General features: G+C 44.3%; 1 protein-coding gene across 2 annotated transcripts in view; it reads left to right on the forward strand.

The window, feature by feature from the left end:
* Positions 1-3,455: 3,455 nt before the first annotated feature.
* The window catches only part of LOC311241077 (RNA binding protein fox-1 homolog 2-like), a 99,347-nt gene continuing 81,566 nt past the window's right edge, over positions 3,456-21,236 (forward strand). Inside the window, exons 1-2 of one of the 2 annotated variants that reach the window (XM_084329756.1) lie at positions 3,456-4,355; positions 19,345-19,395. In XM_084329756.1, coding sequence (XP_084185882.1) covers positions 4,110-4,355; positions 19,345-19,395 — 297 coding nt within the window. In that variant the 5' untranslated portion in view covers positions 3,456-4,109. The remainder of the gene's footprint in view (positions 4,356-19,344; positions 19,396-21,236) is intronic. The other variant, XM_084329757.1, reaches the window with a different exon arrangement.

Consider the following 21,236-nt stretch of genomic DNA (forward strand, 5'->3'; position numbering starts at 1 on the left):
GGCGTTCTATGGGTATAGTCAAGTCATGCCCCGCTTGTCCCCCCCTGTAAGCTAAGTCAGTTTCACTTAAACTAGCTTGGGTCTCTACATCTGGGTTTGACAGGTCGATAAGGTTGGGCATGCTTGAGCTACCAATGTTATCCTTGCTTAGCGTCCTCGTAGATAAGCTAGGAGGTAAATCTACAGCGTAGCCCTCCAAGTGGTGAGGGGGCTGACGCTGGCGCCTAGGGCGCGGTGAGGGGGGAGAGCTGGTTGGAGAGTGTCCGCCGCTGGCCATATTATCACTAATATTATTATTATTACTGATACCCTCCGGCTCGAAGGACCAATTGTAGCTAAGGGGCTACACAACCCGGACTGTATTGATATGTTAGATTAAACCACTAATGCAGAATATTAAATTAGCCAGACATTACAGGTACACAAAATGGCGGACACTCTATTAACGGCGCGGGGACAGGGATACAAGTTGAACAAGCATTTTAATAGTAATAGCAACATACATATTCTATAAACACAGCTCTCCTTTAATAATGGAATGTCAGGGCAACAACGTCAGAGGTAACGATAGTCTTTAACTACTAGTACTCGACCATTGAAGCGTGGAGTGGATTGAGAAGAAGCACGTCGAACAGGGAAAAGCAAGATGGTGGATGGAGACGGTGGTCCTCTAGAGTTCCTACTCCAGAGGGCTGCAGACACACTTAGGATAATCCGTTCGTCGCTGGGGAGGAAAGGGTCTCGTACGGACCGGTCCTTGTATTCCTAGCGCCCGATGGCAGGATTAATAGCTATTAGTCCAAAAGCCCGTTGGCATGGTGATAGCTAATCAGCCCCTTTTGTACTTAAGGCTAACCCGCAGAAAGTCTTCAATAGGTCTTGTAGATCCGGGACGTTGCTGAGTTCAACTATAACGATACGTTACTTCGCTCACACAAGTCACTATACTGTGCCAATAGTGGCTTGACAATATTATAGTTGTATCTAATTAGCCGTTCGGCTCTCTATAACGATACGTTGCTTTTCGGTCTGTGTACAACTGCACCAAACGTCTTCTCCACAACACACTCTGTAGCTGGTTACCTGTGGACTGAGTCTGTTCACCCACACAGATCAATACGCTCTCTCTGGACTTGCCTGGGCATGTTTCGAACATGTCTACAGGGGGGGCGCGCTGGCGCCTACGGCGTTAAGAATGGAACATATACAAAAGGCGAATGATAAATACTGGTACGTAAAACAGATGACGTGAAGATATATATCTTATATATATTAACAATATATAAGTTATACAAAATAATAAACGCAGACTTTCAGTGTTAATCTGGACCTTCAGAACAGTACTGTTTGTGATACAAAAAGAGTCCAGAAAAGAGAGTATATACATTTGACGTAAAAACTGTACATTGGGGGAGGTTGGGTAGGTGGGGTGGGGTTGGGTGGGTGGGGGGGGGGTATTGGGTAGGAGGTAGGTAGGGATGGGTGGGGAACACTGTACAACTAAGCAAAACTGTACATTGGAATATTGACAAAACCATACTTGGTCATTTACTGTACATTGGAGGGGGTTGGGTTAGGACATTTACAGGGGCCAGTTTCGAATTGCAGTCTCCCGTAGGTGTTCTTTGAGAGTGGTTTTGAAAGTGGGTAGTGATTCACATTCCTTTACAGCTTTGGGTAGGGCGTTCCACATTGATGTGGCATAATTGCGAAACGTGTTTAGTCCCTTGTTTGAGCCGAATCTGGGTTTAACATGATTTGTGGAGCTCCCTCTGGTGTTGTGATCGTGGTATTCACTGACCTTTGGGAAGTATTTTGACATGTACATGGGTACCTTGGTCGTGTAGTGTATCTTGTAGACCAGGCCCATTGCTAGTTGCTGTACTCTATCGTCTACTCTAAGCCATCCTAGGTTGTCAAAGTGGGCAGGGGTGAGGTGGGTTCTAGGAGTAAGGTCAAGCAGTAGTCTGACCAGTTTGTTTTGAGATGTTTGTAATTTTGTTTTTAGCGCCTTTGAGGTGCTTTGGTACCATGAGGTGCACGCATAGTCGTAGTACCCTTGAATGAGTGCTCCTGCCAGAGTCTTCAGGGTATTCTTGTTTACCAGAGAGGAGATCCGGTACAAGAATCGAGTTCGTTGGTTGACTTTTTTTATTACATTGGATGCCATTTTGTCACAGGAAAGATTAGCCTCTAGGATGGAACCCAGGTAGGTAATTTCATCTTTCCTTGTGACAATATTGTCACCCACTGTAACTGAGAAGCCGTCGGTCTTGCTGAGTTTGTTATTTGAAGCGAAGAGAATGGACTCTGTTTTGCCCATGTGTAATGATAGTTTGTTATCAGCGAGCCATATGCAGATTTTGCCTAGTTCCGAGCTGAGGGTTTTTTCAACCTGTAACTTGTTCTTGTCAGAGACCAGCAGGGCTGAGTCGTCTGTGAACAAGAACAAGTTACAAATTAGGAACAGTTGCGGTCCTAGTATGCTTCCTTGTGGAACACCACAGCTCACTGTGAGGGGGGGGGGGGGGGGGTAGGGTACCGTTTACCTCCACCATGGCACCATCTGTTCTCTCCCCTCCAGGTATAGGTGTAAACAAGATGAAGGTCTTTTTCTGGTTTTGATTGATTGAAAATTGCAGAATGGGTACAATACAGTACAGCTCAATATACACACAATTGTTAAGGGGATGCAGACCAGAGAAAGTTTTCAGTCAATTCAATCAAACACACACACAGAAGGGCTGGCAACCAGTCTGGAGTGACAGTAATAAGAGAGAGAGAGGCCGTACTGTGCGGTGCACTACTGCGCATGCGAGAAACAAAGTTAAGTAACATAATATAGGGACACTAGAAACATACGGAACAAAAAGTAACATACGGAAAATAGAGACACACACGCATTTTCCTCTCAACTTGAACCACATTTCAATGCTCTACACTTTTAATTCCACCAGGGGTCGCAGTACAATCAAAAACAGAGGTTTATTTTACATCTGCCTTTCAGAACAACCAGCCTTGGCCTGTTTCTCCGCTGCTTTATTTTTGTCACCTGTATATTATCTTCTATTATTACACTTCATGGCTGCCTTAATACCAGCTACCACGTTTGTTTGATTTTGAGGCCTACTTGTGTGACTCCGTCTATTTACAATGAAGGCGTTGATTAACCCTTTAGTTAAATAAACCAACATTGCCCAATAATAACGTTCGCAACGGGTTTGGTCTGGAAGAGCATCCTGTTGTTTATGAATTCAGCGAACATATGAATAGCGAAATAACTTAAGGTGGGGAGGGGAGGGGTGGGGGGAACAGTGAGTGAGAGAAAACACCGACCTAGGGCCAGCCCTTTTCACACCGCTGTCCACGCTGTGCGTGTAGGACGACTACAAACAGATCTGACCTGGGATCAGTGCACTGGGCTCTCTCTCCACACACTACACCAATCGGGACGGAGACGAGAGGAAACCGTGCTCCTCGCCAAGACAGAGCCAGAGAACACACCGAGAGAAAGAACGGTGATAAGAAGAAGGGGCAGAAATCAAGGAGAGGGTCGGTAAGAAGAAGAACACGAGAAAGGCTTCATGCAAAACCATTAAGCTGAGAAAGGAGAAAGGATTTGCTCGCCGGGAGCAAAGAGAAGCGATTCCCGTTGCTATTTCTTCCAACATTTTCTATTCTTGGCGGAGAGAGCGAGAGAGTGTTCAGCCACATCTATAAAGGAGCTAGCGGAATGTGTTGCTAACAAGCTAGCTAACGGTAGCTAGCTAATTAGCTCGCCAAGGAGCCGAGATTTGGACTTGAGTTCTGCGTTGAAATAGACGACCAGCAGTAACAAGGTTGTTTATTATTTGATGAGAAAGAAAAATCCGTATTCTGTTTGCTTTATGCGAGAGCCTCACATGGCCATGATGTTCTGTCTTGAATAGCTAAGTTAAGACGATAAACATTGCGAGCTGCTTGTGTTGATGAAAAAGATCTGCTCGGACATTATTAGTTTGCAAATTCGAGTAATAATAGGCTAAATCAGTGACTTCTAATCTGGGGGATAAAACAACAAGGTGAACATAGCGAGAGACTTTCAAGTGGAGACTCAGTCTTGCCAACCAATGTTAATGTCGACCGACGTCGCCTCCTCCATGATGTTACCCGTTACCCGGGGCATAATGGACCATGAGAGAGACATCAGTGATGCAGCGGCCGGGGGTCCAGCGACGGTCCGCGGGATGAAGCGTGGAGGAGACCCGGAGCCCGAGACGCAGACAGCCGCAGCTCTGACCGACCTCACCGACGCGGAGTGCAAACGACCACGGATAGACGGGACCGGGGTCGTGGATGGTGGTGACATTGGACAGGTATGGATCATCAGAATGTAAACAAATGTCGTTTTCATCCGTAGCGCCCCCCCCCCCCCCGATATCGTGTTGTGCAGGTTTGCAACATTATAACAAACTCCCTGCTTCTTCTCTTCCTTCACTGGAAGCTTTTGTTCCACGAGCATCACTGTGTTGGTGTTTTGACAGAGGCCCCTTTTCTCTCATCAATAACATAACCACGCATCATTGCAGCAAATGGATAAACACCCAAATACAAGCATGCAATAGGGTAGTTATTATATCACGAAAAGTATAGGCAAATGCTGAGTATGTGTTGCAGAAAGCCCGCAGCTGTGCTCATGGCGCTGCTTGGTGCGGGAGCATGGGCCATTCCTGGCTAGACAAAGGTAATATGATACAGGCTACATTGCAATGACGGACAAGACAGCACACAGCAAAGATCAGACCTATGCCCCTCTTGTAGAAAACACTCCAGTGCATTACCACACAGCACAGACACATTCTTTATTAAAAAAAAATTGTATACACATTTGCTCTATTTTAATTATATTTTCGGTACCTTTATGGATGAACTGATGACCTGTGATCATAATTGGCCATATTATAATAATTGGCTATGGAAAATCCTACTACACACCACATGTGCCATTAATCCCCTCTGGTGTCCCTGTGATAGGCGCTAGGTGTTAATAGAGGGGGGAGACGGGCTGGAATTGGGGGAGGGGTCACATTGAAAGACAAAGAACAGAGCCTTTTGGTGTCTGCTGCTGGAGGAAGGGGCTCAGGGGGGGCCCTCCTGCTAAAGGTCTCCCCCTTTCCTCCATGACTCGACTGCTGCTGAGACAGCAACGCGGCGAGAGCCCTTTAGCTTTCTTCTTTTCCTGTGCAAATCTGTGCATTACAGTACATTACAGGAACACAGATTACACCTCTCTCACCCACTTCCTCTGGACTGGTTTGTCTCTCTCTCCCTCTTACACACATACACATCACTGCTGTTGTACACACACAGTATCCATAATCCAATAGGGCACAAGATATTTTTTGCTGACGTTCAGTGTTTTAGTGGGAGGCAGAGGGGGCAGACAGACACGGTTCCGGGTCAGCTGTGGGTAATTGAATCCAGGGGAACGAGTACAATTCTTCAATTGGCTGTGCTGCTGACCTACTGCAATGACAAATAGGGCCTGCATGATACAGTGATGCTCCGCCAGCCTTCACTGAGGATTAGGGATGTCCGATATTATCGGCCGATATTGGCATTAAAATGTGATATCGGAAAATATCGGTATCGGTTTTAATTTTTTTTTTTTTTTTACATTTATTTAACCTTTATTTACACAGGCAAGGAAGTAAGAACAGATTCTGACTTTATTTATTGTCAAAAGTATGCATAATGTTGTGTACTGTTAATTCCACAACAAGAGATATGTAATGTTAATTACCTGAAATTATTCCGTTTTCTGGGGGACGACGACCCTGCATATATCGGTATCGGTTGATATCGTATCGGAAATTAAGAGTTGGACAATATCGGTATCGGTAAAAAAGCCAATATCGAGCATCCCTACTGAGGATGAATGCTGATGCTGGCGGTGGGAAAAGGATGATGTGACGATGAGCGGTGCCGTGTCAGGAGGTCTTTCTCTCCCTCTCTGCCCATCAGCTGTATCGATCGCCCAGCACTAGGGGTCAGGCCGGAAATATGCCCGTGGGATGAAGGGAGAGAGAGAGCGAGGGAGAGGGGGAGGGCGGGAAAGAGAGGACAGAAGAGAAAGCGGAGATGATGAAAGTCCTGTCAGGGGACAGGCTGACGGAGAGGAGGGTGATGGATAGAGTAAGGGATTTTATCAAACTGGGGGGGGGGGGGCGGGGGGTTATATGCTAAATTAGATGGAGTCTCTCTGTTCCTTTATGCACAGCGTTAAAAAAAACTGAACCTATCATGGCTATTACATCGTAGGGCTGCACTATATGGACAAAATGTCACATTGTGATTATTCTGTCAGATAATTTAGCAATTGCTATGTATCTTTTAGTTTCAAGAGTACCTTTTTCTCATGTGGTTTAAAACACTCAGTTGTCCACACTTCCTTTTGACATCACACTGTTTCCACGCTAGATTTACCACTGAGGAGTAATGTTTCATACATAGCTAGAATATTTTCAACCTGCTTTACTCACTGATTGTGTCTATTTTAATGATGAATGGGGGGGAAAAGGTCCATATTGCAGCATTGTTTTGCTATTATAGACATTGCATGGTTCCATATGGTGATATCAGTAGGGATTCCATATATTGCTCAGGGTGGGCAGGGGGCACGCATGGAGATGACAGTCAATCTGTTCCGTAACTGACTACTACGTGCCCGGGATGTTGAAGATGAGGTCAGCGAGTGCTTGATGCTCCCGTTTCTGCCTGCGCCATGCTGTGATTACCATATTATTCCCGTTGAAAGCCAGAGGTAGGAGATTGCTGACCTTACAGCTTGAATATAAATCAGCACTGTAATAATGAAGGAGAGTGCAGGAGACGGCCTTCTCATCTCCTTCTCCTCTTTTGTTGTCCCCCCTCTCTCTCCTCCCCTCCGAGCTAAACCCCCACCCACACACACACTCTCCCTCTAGCTATTCGCGTATATGCCCCACCTCCCCCCACCCGCCCTGTCCCCTTGCATGTCCCCCCCTGAGGCATATTTCCAGATTGCTAATTGACTCCTGGTTCATGGGCTTTTCGGTGTACCATTGAGGCAAACCGCCCCTCCCCCCACCCCTCTGCTGTCCCATCTCTGCCATCTTTCATCATCTCTCTCGCTCTTTCTCTCTGTCACTCCCTCTCCCGGTGCTCATATCTCTCTCTCTATACACAACTTGTTTTCCCCCTCTGCACATCTGTGTCATCTCCGTTTCACTCTAAATCTGTGTCAACTGTTTCCCTCTCAAGCATTCTTCTCTCATCATCTTTCTCTCATTCCCTCTTTCCTTTCATCCATCAGTACATTTTGTTACTCTGTTTGCAGTATTGCTGCCTCCCCTCGAGGCAGTGTTGTGGTCCTCCACTCTCTCTCTCTGAGAGCCGATTTGTCCTATCGTTGGCAGTAAAGAGGCTTTGTGTCGCGCTAACGAGATGAAGGCTCATTTAGGAGAGGGCATTAACTGAACTGATCGCTTTAGCCGGCCAGAGCAAGGCGTGGGGGGTGCAGCGTTAATGACCAGATCATCCAGATAGGTTATTACCAGGACCATAGCAGTTAAGACTTTCTTCGGCTGGTCATTACACACTGTATTAATTTGCTTAAGTGTCGTATGATTCTGTGAAATCCAGGGGTGGGAGGAAAAATCAATACAGCATAGTATTGATATTTTTGTGGCAATATATCATATTGTATCGTGGAAGCCAAGTATTGCCATTTTTTGCTGGCAATACAAATTATTGAAATGAACAGAAGATGTTGTATCTATATTTTTACCGTAGATGTTGACAGTTTTCCATTGGGGACATAATTTTCAGTTGAAAAAAGGTAATAAATCACAATATATTGCACAATTTTACTACTATCGTATTTAATGTGATGTAATTTTTTAAGTATTGTGATGATAATATATTGTGGGGCCTCGTCCTCTGGTGATTCCTACCCTTAGGAAATGGTAGGTCTTTCTTGTAAACCTTTTCTGCTGCTGTCCAGGGATCAACCTTTCATTTGTAGTCTTGTGTCCTATAGTGTAGCTCTCAGTGGGTAATGCCTGACACACTGCCTGGGTTGGGTTCGATTCCCACTGGGGTCACCCATACTGAAAAATGTATGCAGTACAGCAGTCACTACTAGTACTGGAAAACTGCTTACACATTCAGCCATTCACTCACTCACTCATTTATTTGCTACAGACTCTTGACTAATGCTTTAACAACAAGTTGAGGGTCGTCCACACACCTACCCATGTGTGGCTTAAGTACTGGAGGTGAATATTCAGTGTTTCAAGGAGATCATTATGCAATTGACTGTTAAGTGGCTCTCTTTGCGGTCTATCAAGTGTTCGTAGAAAGCCAAAAAGCCTGAATATTTGAACCATTGCACAGAAGAACCATATTTATGTTTTGAAATATTTTGGACAGCCTGTGTATTTGCAGTTGTAAATCCACCAGAACCGTCTTTAACTTTCAATCACAATAATCTAACTACACATCTCTTAACCATCTTCTGATAATTCTGATAACATTTGAAAACATTGTTCCTCTGAAACTGTACTAAAAAAAAGCAATGGTTCTTCGTCTGAGGTTTAAAAAGGGGTGGACAGCAGCAGAATAATGGTGTTAAAAAGGAGTGGACAACAGCAGAATAATGGTGTTAATGAAGAAAAACGAATGCATGCGTCTATCACTGTGGACCCTCTCTCTCCGGCTGTTTAATGATTGCTGTTGAACTTTGAGCTGGAATGCAGCCGAGGCACCCTTGACCTTTGAACCGGTAGCGATAAGCTCAAAGTCCTCTCCTAAGAAGTTACTCAACTTCACCCCCTCTTCTCCAGTGGCGTCAGTCAGTTTTCTCTTCTTCTCCAGTCCTTCTAAGCACTACCATGTCAACTAACATGTCCCCTCCTGCATGCTGTTGTGACTGTCACTCCCTCCTCCTGCCGGTTCCTCCTCCTTTCCCAAGGCTGCCCCAAAACTGTCACATGCACTCTTGTCCCGTCCCCCTCCCTCGCACGTGCACGAACACACACACACACAGATACATAAACACACATGAACTCGCTGATACACACAGACTCACTCACTCACTCACTCACTCACACAAACCCACACATATTGATTCATGTCTCATCTTGTCTTCTTACCACTGCTTTTAGTTTTTTCTGCCCCTCCCTCCACCTCCTTAGACTAGTAGCCCCCCTCCTCCTCCTCCTCACCATCTGTTGACCTCATGTCATTCTGCCTTCACTCTCTCCACTGCGCCTCCTTTTTTTGCATTTGCTCCACCAACTCCCCAACTTCTTTACTTCTCCTAAAATAGCAAGTCAGAGCGAGAGAGAGGGGGGGTAAACAGAGAGACGCCCTTTAGTGTGGCCCTCCATGGAGCGAGCGAGAGAGAGGCAGTGTGTGTGTGTGTGTGTGTGACGTGTGTGTGTGTGTGTGTGTGACTGGATGTCTGTCTGAAGCCGCTGCCTTCAAAGGCTTCTCCTGCCAGAGCGCTCTCTCTCTCTCTCTCTCTCCCCCTCTCTCCCGCTAACTGCATGGAATTAACTTCATGGAAACTTGTTAAATTACAGTGTGGAAGTAGATTTTGACTCAGGGTTTTTAGGGGCGCATCGTAGTATTTTGCGTTTTTGAAAATCTTTGCCGTGAGTGCGGCAGCGCGTAATGTATACTTTAGTCACACACAGTCAGACGTGTCATATATCCTTGGCGGCATATGGTGAGGGGCTGTGTGTGTTGAGCGAGTTTGAATAAACTAGTGTGTTTTTAAAAGTAGGTATCGGGTTCAGAACCCCCCCCCCCCTCCTCCTCCATCCCTTAAGGAAATATAAGTCACATGACATTCTTCTCTTATGAGTCATTGTCTTTTTTCCACGTTTTTTTCTCTCTCGCTCTCTCTCTCTTCTGTTTTTCTCTTTTCTCAGCTTTGTCTTTTAATCCCTGCATTCCTTCTCCCATGTCTTTCTCTCTCTTTATTTTCATCTGTCTGTTGTTCTTTTTCTTTTTCTCTTCCCACCATCCCCCAAGCCCCCAACACTCCCCCGTTCGCCCGCCCGCTTCTCCAGACAGATTGATTCCAGATGTTGCTAAATTTCCCCCCTGTGCCTCCCTCTGTTCAGCTAAACTCCTCCTCCATCTCTTCCTTCCTCTCCTCTCCATCCGTCTCGTCTACTGTACAACACATACAGTCTCTTCCCTGTGTGCCGCCCAGCAGAACTGCTACACTGGCGCTGCCGTCGCCTCTTTAAGTTACCCTGTTTTTTCCCCCAAAAGGAGATCTCTCCTTGGTTGGCCCTGCGGAGGCATTGTAGGTTTAAGGCTATATTCCCTCTGTCCTGTGATCAGCATCAAGTGTGCAGTGCTTCCTTTTTAGTTTTGTTATTTTGCCCCTCGGTGCTCTGCTGAATATAGCCCTGTCCGTCCCTCCGCCCAGCCCCCCTCGGCCCTGGCGCTTCAGAGCGGCGCGCAGAGGAGAACGTTCCCCCTGGGGACGAGGCACGAGGGGGAAATTGGTTCCAGATGAAACAGGAAGTGGAGTGTGGGGGAGACAAAGAGAGGGCTGTTTTCAGACGGAGCACTAGAACACGGCCCAACTCTGGATACTGCTGGGCATGTAATCACACACACACACTCACACTCACTCACACACACAGTCACATTTCTGGCTCACGCACCAGAAGTGAGACATACAGTGAACTGTGTTTGCTGTCAAACGGTCTCTCTCTAGTCTCTATCATGTTCTCTCTTTTACCTCTTTCCAGTGTTAGCCCTCCTCCCCTCCTTCTTTTCAGTGACCTCATCCTTCCTTTCCTTCCTCCCTTTTCCATTTATATAGCCCCTCCCCCTCTCTTCATCCATCCATCCCTCACTACCACATCTGTTTTAGTGCTTAAGCCCATGTAGGACCTTAAAGTCCTTGTCTTAAAAATAGTTATTACAGTGTGAGCCGGTTTTAGCTAGCCTGCTCTGCGCGTCTCTGCCGGGCCATCGGCAGCACCTCTCCCCTGCCGTTGCCATGGCAGCCCGAGTCAAGACGCTTCCTCTTGATTGGCTGTATGAATGGAAGTAGGAAGGAAGTGATTCCTGCAGCAGGCAGCCAGAGGTCAGGGCCAGGAGGTTAACTCTGTTGACTCTCCTCCGCAGCCCACACATCCAAGCTGCTTGTTGAATGGAGAGGGGACGCGGTCAAGTCGAGTGGCTTTAGTTTAAATGTGAAACACTCTTGTCGCCTCCCCACCTCCCCAGTCATGCCACTCCAGTATGATGGCAGCACGTCTAGTTGAACACGTGTGCAGTTCTGCTGCAGACACCCCCCTCCCCCCATGTCTGTCCTCTCTTCAGCCCCCCTCCTTCCCCTCTTCCTCGTCTCTCCCCTCCCCCTTCTCCTGTGCGTGACAGTGGAGGCCTGGGTCTCGCTAGGCGGTCGTATTTTCTCTGTGCAGCACGCCGGCAGCCTAGACCGCACTGGTGTCATCTCTCCCTCACTGACTGCTGTCAAAATATCATCGTTTCGTTAACTTTCCTCATTGTTCCAGGCCTCCCTTGTCAACCCCCCCCCCCCCTCTCTCTCTTTCTCTCCTCTCGTCCTCCTCCTCCTCCACTCAGAGCTCTGTGGCAAACAAAGGATCCTATGCTGGGGGAAAGTGATAGGGCAGGGAGAAGAAAAGAGACAGAAATAATCTAATTAAGAGTAATTATGGAGCAATTAACCACAACACTGGGTTCTGGAATCTGGGGCTCGGTCGGGGGGTTCGTTCTCTCTGGAGTGCGATTGGTTTAGTCTGGCAGGGTGTTGAAAGATTCACCAGTCAGCAGCAGTGTTGGAGCAGCGCTCGGGGTCCACAGAGATAGAGACGTGTCAACAGTTAACTCTGGAGACATTGTATAACGGTTAACCCCCTCGGCTGGCACGCGCCCTCTGCCTCAAAGTGCTTTCTTTTCCCCGGTCTTAGGATGAAGAACCCATCCCCAAACGGGGAGTTCATTTTCAGATTGACAGTCACCCGTGTATTTTTGGAGTGAATACATTGGGTTTCTTCGAATGGGTTTTGGGTTGTTGGAGATGTGTGGTTTACGCCCGAAAGCAGCGATTATAATTCTGCGTCTCCTAGCATCCAGTGAAAAGGCTTTGAAAGAGGAGATAACGGCTTCATGGCGCGGTTTTTCTCCTGGAGGAGGACGTATCGAAACATCTGGAAGCACAGGAAAGAAATTCAGGAGCGTGATCTGTGAAAGTAATTGAAAATGCTGGTTATTCATCCCAGACAGACTTTGAATCTGGTTTCATTCCTGCTCCTTCTGCAATTTTTTATGGAGCACAGATACATTTCTAGGAGCATATGGTGCAGTGTTTCCCCTGATCATTCAGCCTGGACATTAAAACAAGTCATTAAAAAGCTCTGTTTCCCCTCAAAAATCACAAACAACCATATAGCAGATGTTTAGAAGAAGGAGTGCTTTTAATCATAATCGAACAGTTTTACTGCTATAACCGGCACTGGAACCAGAACTAAGAGTTACTACTACAACAGTTAGAGGAGAAACACAATGTAATAGAACAGGGATGTAATAGTTACTAGTTTACTACTACTAACAGACAGTTAGAGGAGAAACACATAATGTAACAGAAGTAGGGTTGGGTACCTTTCACATCTGAACCGATACCGGTACCTGTGAATCGATACCGGTAGCCAACTGTACCTTTTTTATGTACTTTAGTCTCTAAAAATGTAATCTACCTACCTCAGTTGTAAAAAAAAAAAAAAAATCAAACTTTAAATAATTTTATTATCATTATTATTTATTTAGAACAATTTGTTAATATATATTAGGGCTGACCCCTATTAGTCGACTAATCGGTCGAAAGGAGCTGTAGTCGACTGGCCAACCTCTTAGTCGAATATATATAAAACAAAAACAAAAAAATATTTATAATTCTTTATTTATTTTTTATTTTTTCCCCAAAAGAAAAGAGGCCTAGAAGCGTGGCTAACGCTAATGGCACACATACCAGAGGCTAACTGCCTACGAAAACGGGCACAGAGGCACTGAAAGAGGATTTCACCCATCTAATGAACACACTAGACTAGCCCCTTACGTGACTGCGATCTGCAAGCCAGGGGCTTTTGATATCCGCAGTCACTCTCAGCTATGTAGCTACCAGGCTAGTTTGGACCACCAAGCGCTGCTTCTGACCTGGGGGTTGGTCAAAAATATATCCGATATGAATTTCAAAGGTACCCAGCTTGCCTTTGAAATTAGCCGTGTATTTCCGCCGTTGGTGTCACAGCGCATGCGCACCAGGCAGCCAAATAGCCTGGTGCGCATGCGCTCCTGTGACACCAACGGCGGAAATACATGGCTCGCTCTGTGAGTACCACTCGTTTTATAACAATGATTTAAACTGTTTATTAGTAACTCAGAGCTTTCAGACCCCAGCGCCTCGCTGTGTGAAACCCATATTGTACGCTGGGTACCTTTGAAATTCATATCTGATATATTTTTGACCCACCCCCAGCTCAGAAGCAGCGCTTGGTGGTCCAAACTAGCCTGAGAGTGACTGCGGATACCAAAAGCCCCTGGCTTGCAGATCGCAGTCACGTAAGGGGCTAACACTAGACTAGACAAATATCAAGATGTGTCCATCAGTGGACCAATTGCATGCTTTTGCAGAGGACAAGAAGCCTTCAGTCGACTCCTTCAGACATTAACCCATTCTCCGCCACCACTTTGATTCGTCCTAATCCATTCTCTGCCAGCTCTATTTGTCTATGGAGATGTTAATCTACTTTGCAGGGCTATAACTTTTTTAATTGTATTGCTAAATTGACATTACTATGGCCCATTCAACATCGATTAGCTATCGTTCAGGATGTAGGAAGGTTTTACTTTTTCATTCACACATTCATACTAAAATACCGTCCAGAGTATAAATATGTTTTTATCGTTTTCTGCTGTATTTCATAGAACGTGAGATATAGCCATTTATGCATATATTAGATCATCAAATGCAGTTTGATAGCTATTGACGTCAGATAAAAAATGTCAATTGTACAAGGTCTTAAACGTCATGACTCATCATCTGCTGGTGACCGGAGGGGGGGGGGGGGGTCGTTTATAATGCAATGACCAACGTTAAATGATTCATGTTGTATGGGTGATATATAGATTAGAGCAGTTTGTATGGTTAATAATAATCAAAAACGCTGAAACTCACCGCAGCTTCCTCTTACCGCTGGGTGATCAGCGTGGAGCAAAAATATCGCTATTATGGGATGTTGATCTAGATTAACCATTTCCGGGTTGTATAATACTATATACGTCCAAATAACGTTGTTTATTGAGTTATGGCAACCGATCGATTATCCAGTGTGTCGAGATGGAGCTCCGGGAGCGATAGCGGGAGTGGCGGACGGAATAGGGGGGACACCAAGCACTTCCGGCCCCACTTCCCCACTTCCGGTTTGGCCGATCGGCCACCAGGTGGCAATATTGAACCGTTGGAGAGTTGAGTGGAGATCCACAGCACCCATCAAGGATCCGTCGGTGAAATATGAATACCATGACAGAAATTTGAATATTGATCTTGATGATGGCGTAATCCGTCATTGGCAGATTAAGCATGGCGAGGAATGACGGCTTTCAAACCCACTTTCAAAAACACTCAAAAAACACCTAAGGGAGACTACAACTCGAAACTGGCCCCTGTAAATGTCCGAACACAACCCCCTCCAATGTACAGTAAATTACCAAGTATGGTCTTGTCAATAATCCAATGTACAGTGTTGTTTGTACAGTTGTACAGTGTCCCCCACCCACCCCTCCTACCCAACCCCCCCCCCCCCCCCACTCCTACCCAACCCCCCCTCCCGCCCCCCCCACTCCTACCCCCAACCCCCCCCCCCCCCCCCCCCCCCCCCACCCCACCCAACCAACCTCCAATGTACAGTCCCCCCCCACCCCCACCTACCCAATCCAATGTACAGTTTCTACGCCTAATGTATATACTCTTTTCTTTCTGGACTATTTTTGTATCACAAACAGTACTGTAATTGCAAATCTGGTATGTCATAAATGTATAGATGTAGCAGTACTGTCTATCTGTATGTCCATGTATGTCATATATGTTACGATGGGGGGACCCTGATGTAAACAAGACGAAAGTCTTTCTCTGGTCTGCATCCCTTAACAATTGTATGTATTGAGCTGTACTGTACTGTACCCATTCTGCAATCTGTTAATAAAGTTTTCATTCATTCATTCATTCATTCATTCATTCATTCATTAATCCGTCATTGGTGAAAAAAGGGTTAGCACCCCCACAGCCCAAATGGAATGATAAAAAAATTAATAAAAAATTTAATTCCTTTTAAAAAAAATATTGTACTTATTTTTTTATTTATTTTTTTAGTCGACTAACGGCACATTTTGGCCAATCATAGTCGACCATCCAAATCCTTAGTCGGGGACAGCCCTAATATATATATATAATACTGCAGCGAGCGTTGTCTGCATCTAGCTTTGTAAAGTGTAACAACACTTGCGACCGTTTTCGGCTTGCCATTACTCCGACTGCTTTGTTGTTGAATAAAGTCATCGGATTTTTTTTATATAACAGTACCGAAATGTGGCACCGGCGGATTGGTACTCGGTAGTACCCACGTGATTTGGTTGGTACCCTTAAAAGTACCTGATTCGGTACCCATCCCTAAACAGAACAGGGATGTTACTACTAACGGTCACAGAGGAGAAAAATAATGTAATAGAACAGGGATGTTACTACTACTAACAGTTACAGTGTAATAGAACAGTAGCACTTTAGAACCCTGTTTTTTGTGAATGGATGGAGCCAGGAACAAGGGCGCTGTGGAACTCATACCAAGCCAATTTCTTTTTTTTCTTTTGGTCTGACCTTGGGCACCTCCCTTTTTGAAATTGTAGCAACTACAAATAAAAGGAATTTAAGTTTTAAAAGTGTGGTCCCCGTGTCAACCAAGGCGGGATCTCATGCGCATGCGCGGGCACCTCGCGCGAGCACGCCGGCGCACGCACGCACCTGAGCGAGCACGCCGCCGCCGGTGCACGCACGGTAGCATTTGTCTGAAAAGAAGGGCGCTTTACCGCACTAGCGTGCGGTGACGAATGCGGAAGCATTTTTGCACTGCTTGCTTGGCATTAACGTACAGGCCTCCCGATGAGCAGGTTGGCTCCTTGCATCGTTGCCTCCGCCGTCGGTGTGTGAATGTGTGAATGTGTGAATGGAAAATGTGCAAGCCTCATGTGAGGCTGTCCCCGAAGCCTGTTTTTGGGATTCGAACTTCGTCAGTTTTTTTTATATCCTCAATATTTATCCTCAATCCTCAATTTGAATAAAGTGATTAATCTGATTAAATTAGTAGTTTTTTATTTTTATTAAATCAACTTTCCAGCCCCAGACCCAGCCCAGGGAGAAGCCCCAGCCCAACTAAATCAATTAAATCAACTTTCTTTAATGAATATAACTCATCAGTTTCTTTTAGGGATGCTCGATATTGGCTTTTTTACCGATACCGATATTCCGATATTGTCCAACTCCAATTTCCGATACCGATACCGATATCAACCGATACCGATATATGCAGGGTTTCCCCCCCAAAAAATGGAATAATTTCAGGTAACTAATAATTCCACTGGATGCATTCAAAAGGCTTTCTAAATGTAAGCATTATCTGTGCAAAATATGATCATTAAAAAAGTAAAAATGAACATTTTAAACCAACATGCATACTTTTGACAATAAATAAAATAAGAATTGGTTCTTACTTGCTTGCCTGGGTAAATAAAGGTTAAATAAATGTTAAAAAAAAAAAAAAAAAAAAAAAAAATTGTTATTGTTTTTTTTTTTTTTTTTACCGATACCGATATTTTCCGATATCACATTTTACTGCCGATATCGGCCGATAATATCGGTCGGCCGATAATATCGGACATCCCTAGTTTCTTTTAATACTATAATATTAGTGTAGCCTAATCTTTATCTTTCTGCATCTGTGAAGAAAAACCCCATTGGTTTAAACAGAATTAATAGAAAAAAATATTTAAAAATAATAATAATAATAAATATTTTTATTAAAAATTAAAAATTCTAATGTTGATTTAGAATTTGAATGCCAACGTAACGAACGAAGGTTCGAACGTTTGTGCTCAGCCCTAGCCTCATGTCAAGCTAACCCATAGCTAGCCTAGCTTAGCACAAATTAATGGAAGTGGATATGGACCAGCTTAGGCTAGCTTGCAGCCAGATAGCTTTCTACTGAACACTAGGCATGTGCCAGTATGACATTTTGATGGTATGATAACCGTGGGAAAAAATACCCCGGTTTCACGGTATATCGCGGTATTCGTTTTGACAATTTTTTCCCCATTGAACAAAACGTCTTTTATTATAGTGCACAAACGCGCACAAGACAGTTTTTCTGTAAGTGTTATTTATGAATGTGTGAAGACTGTCTGTATCACACACAGAGGGAACTGTCTGACCACTTTCAAACTAAGTACAGAATAAAAAATAATTCCAAATAAACGTTCATGATTATGAATATGTAGGCTACATGTCAAAAGGGCAATACGTTTTGTTAATGTAATCTAGTTCAAGTTTCTTTATTAGTTGTCATACAGACGTACAGAATACTTTTATACAAAATGCTTCTTTCTGTTACGCTCCAGAGACTGTGCTAGACAAAAAAGATAAGTATAAAATAAAATAAGTATAGCAGTATAAAATAGAAGTCACGTACGTAGACACAAGTGTTCAATATGTACATATGTACAATGTTCAATGCAAAGTAGAAGTAACTGAGTTACCATACAATATACTAATATACAATATACTATTGTATATTAGTGACTATATTGTATATACTACAATCTACTTGCACATATGCATGTTATATAGCCTATTACTATTCTTACTGGATTAAACATGCATTTAAACAATTCATCTTTTGTGGAAGATCAACCTAATTCACCCACGGAACTATGTGTTGGGGATAAGGGTTCCGCACTGACCATATTGTTTGTTACTTTCCTGTCAGCAAACTAGCTCAACGTCAACAGAGTGTAACATGTTTATCAGAATGTTTAGCGTTGTCTTTCAACATCCCGCCTCAGACTTGTATCCTTCGGCACTACACTTTCATGATTATGAATATGTAACGGAACGTAGGCCAGCCAATCTCGCTAACGTTAGTTGACCGAAATCAATTAGCAACATCAATGGTACTACTAGCTAGCTGGCTAACTAGCTAATGTCAACTAGCTCCCGTCAAAACGAACGTGTTGGTATGGCCATTGCGTTATTTATATTTGACATTAGCTATTTATGGGTGGAATATTCTGATTCTAGCTCACTAGATCAGTACTCTCATTAAACTTTCTTTTTGTATAGCTTGCTAGATATGTAGCTAACGTTAGCTAGGCTAACGAAGCTGTAGCTAACGTTACTTTCTATGTAAACCACTCGTCGAAGCGCTAACGTAAATTACCCCCTGTGCATTGAGCATTATTTTCAGATAAAAGCACACCACGTCATGTATTATCCATTACAGCTAACTAGCTAGCCATGGTACCGTAACTCCCAGCTATTCCAGTTAACATTTCTGACTGGCATTTTCCAAAGTTCATGATTCGAAACGTAACGTATACTGTCGGCGCCTACCGTCTGAACGTAATTTTGTGTTTTTTTTTGACACTGCAACGTTTTGAAACCACGGTGAACCGGTAACCGTTCCTACTGAACACACATAGTAATGTTGGTGTGTTCCTTTAACAATCTGTTTTACCATAGATTTGATGTAGAAATACACACACACACACACACACACATACACACACACACACACACACACAATGGGTCAATTTAGTTAAAGGCAGCAAAGATAGTGAAAATATCCTTTGTAGCTCAATTGACCATATTCACACGGTGGCCATTTTGCTTTTATGTCATGCTCAAGTTGGGTTCCTTTCCAACCTGATCCCACTGGGGGCATTCAACTACAATCATATTTCATCATGTCATCGTGTCATGACGAGAGGTCAGCTTTTCAAATGAATCCATTACCATTCTTGGATGTATTTCTCATCCGCTAGCTACCTCCTGAAAAATAATTTGTTCATTTGTGAACCGTTTGGGTGGGGGGGGGGGGGGGGGGGGGGGGGGTGTAGTATAATATGGGATTAGAGTTGAAAATGCATCTAAACTCAACTGTAAAAGTTTTGTTGGATCCAGTAACTGTAAAATGCCCAACCCATCTCTCTCTCTCTCTCTCTTATCAGAACAACGAGCCTTTAAACCCTGGTTTCCATGGATACCCAGCTCACAGTCAGGTAAGAGATTAGTGACTGATTGCAAACCTCAGTAGAAACGGTATATTGGCACATTTGAAATATATATTTTAAGGTGCAGTGTAAAAAGGGCTATACAAAATACTTGATTTAGCCTTATTGCCACTTGAGCAACATCTAAACTGAACCATTAAATGTGAATGAAATCAAGTGCTCCTAACATCCCCTTTGAAATAAGTAATTTCTTTCTGGCAGTCCACTTCTTTTGGTCTTTTCCTTTATTGAGACGATGTGAGGCTGAGAGGGAGAATGTTCTTTATTGAGACAGTAGGAAGGCTGAGAGAGAAGGTTCTTTATTGAGACAGTAGGATGGTTGAGATGGAGACAGTAGGAGAGACACAGGAGAGAAGGTTCTTTATTGAGACAGTAGGAAGGCTGAGAGGGAGCAGGGGAGAGACGGGAAAGAAGGTTCTTTATTGAGACGGTAGGAAGGTTCAATACGTACCTCTGTATTTGGGTCATTTGGTCAGTTCGGTCAGTTCGGTTTCGATTCACATTGTGTGTAAGGAGAAGAAAATGCTACCATTTATTTATTCCCAAATAATTTTATTTAGCTTATTTGCAAAAATATTGTTTTGTGTTTTTCTGAACCGGTAGGATAGGCTTGTTGGAAGGCATCACAGAGACTGACAGTGTTCTTACGTGTTTGACTGTCCTACTTCCAGACAGTGATACTGCTCGGTGGTGGCAGCGCAGATGTGCACTCATATTGCAAAGTTTCCATTTACGTAGGCGACATGTGTGCAGCAATGCTAAGCTTACAGGCAGTCATTTTTCTGTTTACTGTTTTCATAATTCATTCCCTCGTCATTGAATTCAAGCCAAACCCAAAATGTGACTCCGCTCGCCATGTTCCAGTGTTGTGTGAAATCTGACCCCAGTGTTGCCGTCACCCCAGCATCTGAGCACAGTGATTGAATATTTATTCACGGGGAGAGTGTGGGACACAGATACACACACACACACACACACACACGCTCGCGCACACACAAAAACCGGAAATGCCGCAATTCACACATGCATATTGAACCATGGATGACGTACCATATGGATGAGAAGGAGACGGAGAAACCCATGAGAGAAGGTTCTTTATTGAGACAGAGTAGGGGAAACCCATGAGAGAAGGTTCTTTATTGAGCCAGAGTAAGGGAGACCCATGAGAGAAGGTTCTTTATTGAGACAGAGTAAGGGAGACCCATGAGAGAAGGTTCTTTATTGAGACAGAGTAGGGGAAACCCAGGAGAGAAGGTTCTTTATTACATGTGGTTCCAGAGGGGGGGGGGGGGGGATCTTAACCATCACGCTATCTCTGGGCAGAAGGAAATATTATGAAACCCATGAGACCCATGTTTATTTAACACTGCACATTTTAGGCAGGTATGAGTGCTCCTTTCTGCCCCCCCAACACCATGGATGTTATGAAGTACCATGTGAACCAGTCATAATGTCCCGTGAGAATAATTCTCTTATTTTTAGTAACTTAACTTATGTCCAGTAAAAGTATTTGTCACTAAAACTGATATTTTGCTCCAACGGAAGTCTCTTTGAAATCCTGCGATCACATCAGAAATACAAACAAAATAGTGGAAGCTGGAGCATGCAAGCGCGAGGAGGATTCTATGGATATAACTGTAATGTTACCATAAAAAGTTTGTTGCGTTGGAATACAGCTACCATAGCTTTATCTGAAAGCAAACAATTGTGCCAACAACATTTCGCCCACTTTGCGTAACGTTCATAGACCATTGAAACGGAGGGCTAGGGCCTCCACAGGGTGCGTTTGATAGAGCTGGCGGACACTATGGGGTTGTAACTCCGATTAA

Source organism: Notolepis coatsorum (assembly GCF_963971535.1).
Source record: "Notolepis coatsorum genome assembly, chromosome: 14".
NCBI lineage: Eukaryota > Metazoa > Chordata > Actinopteri > Aulopiformes > Paralepididae > Notolepis > Notolepis coatsorum.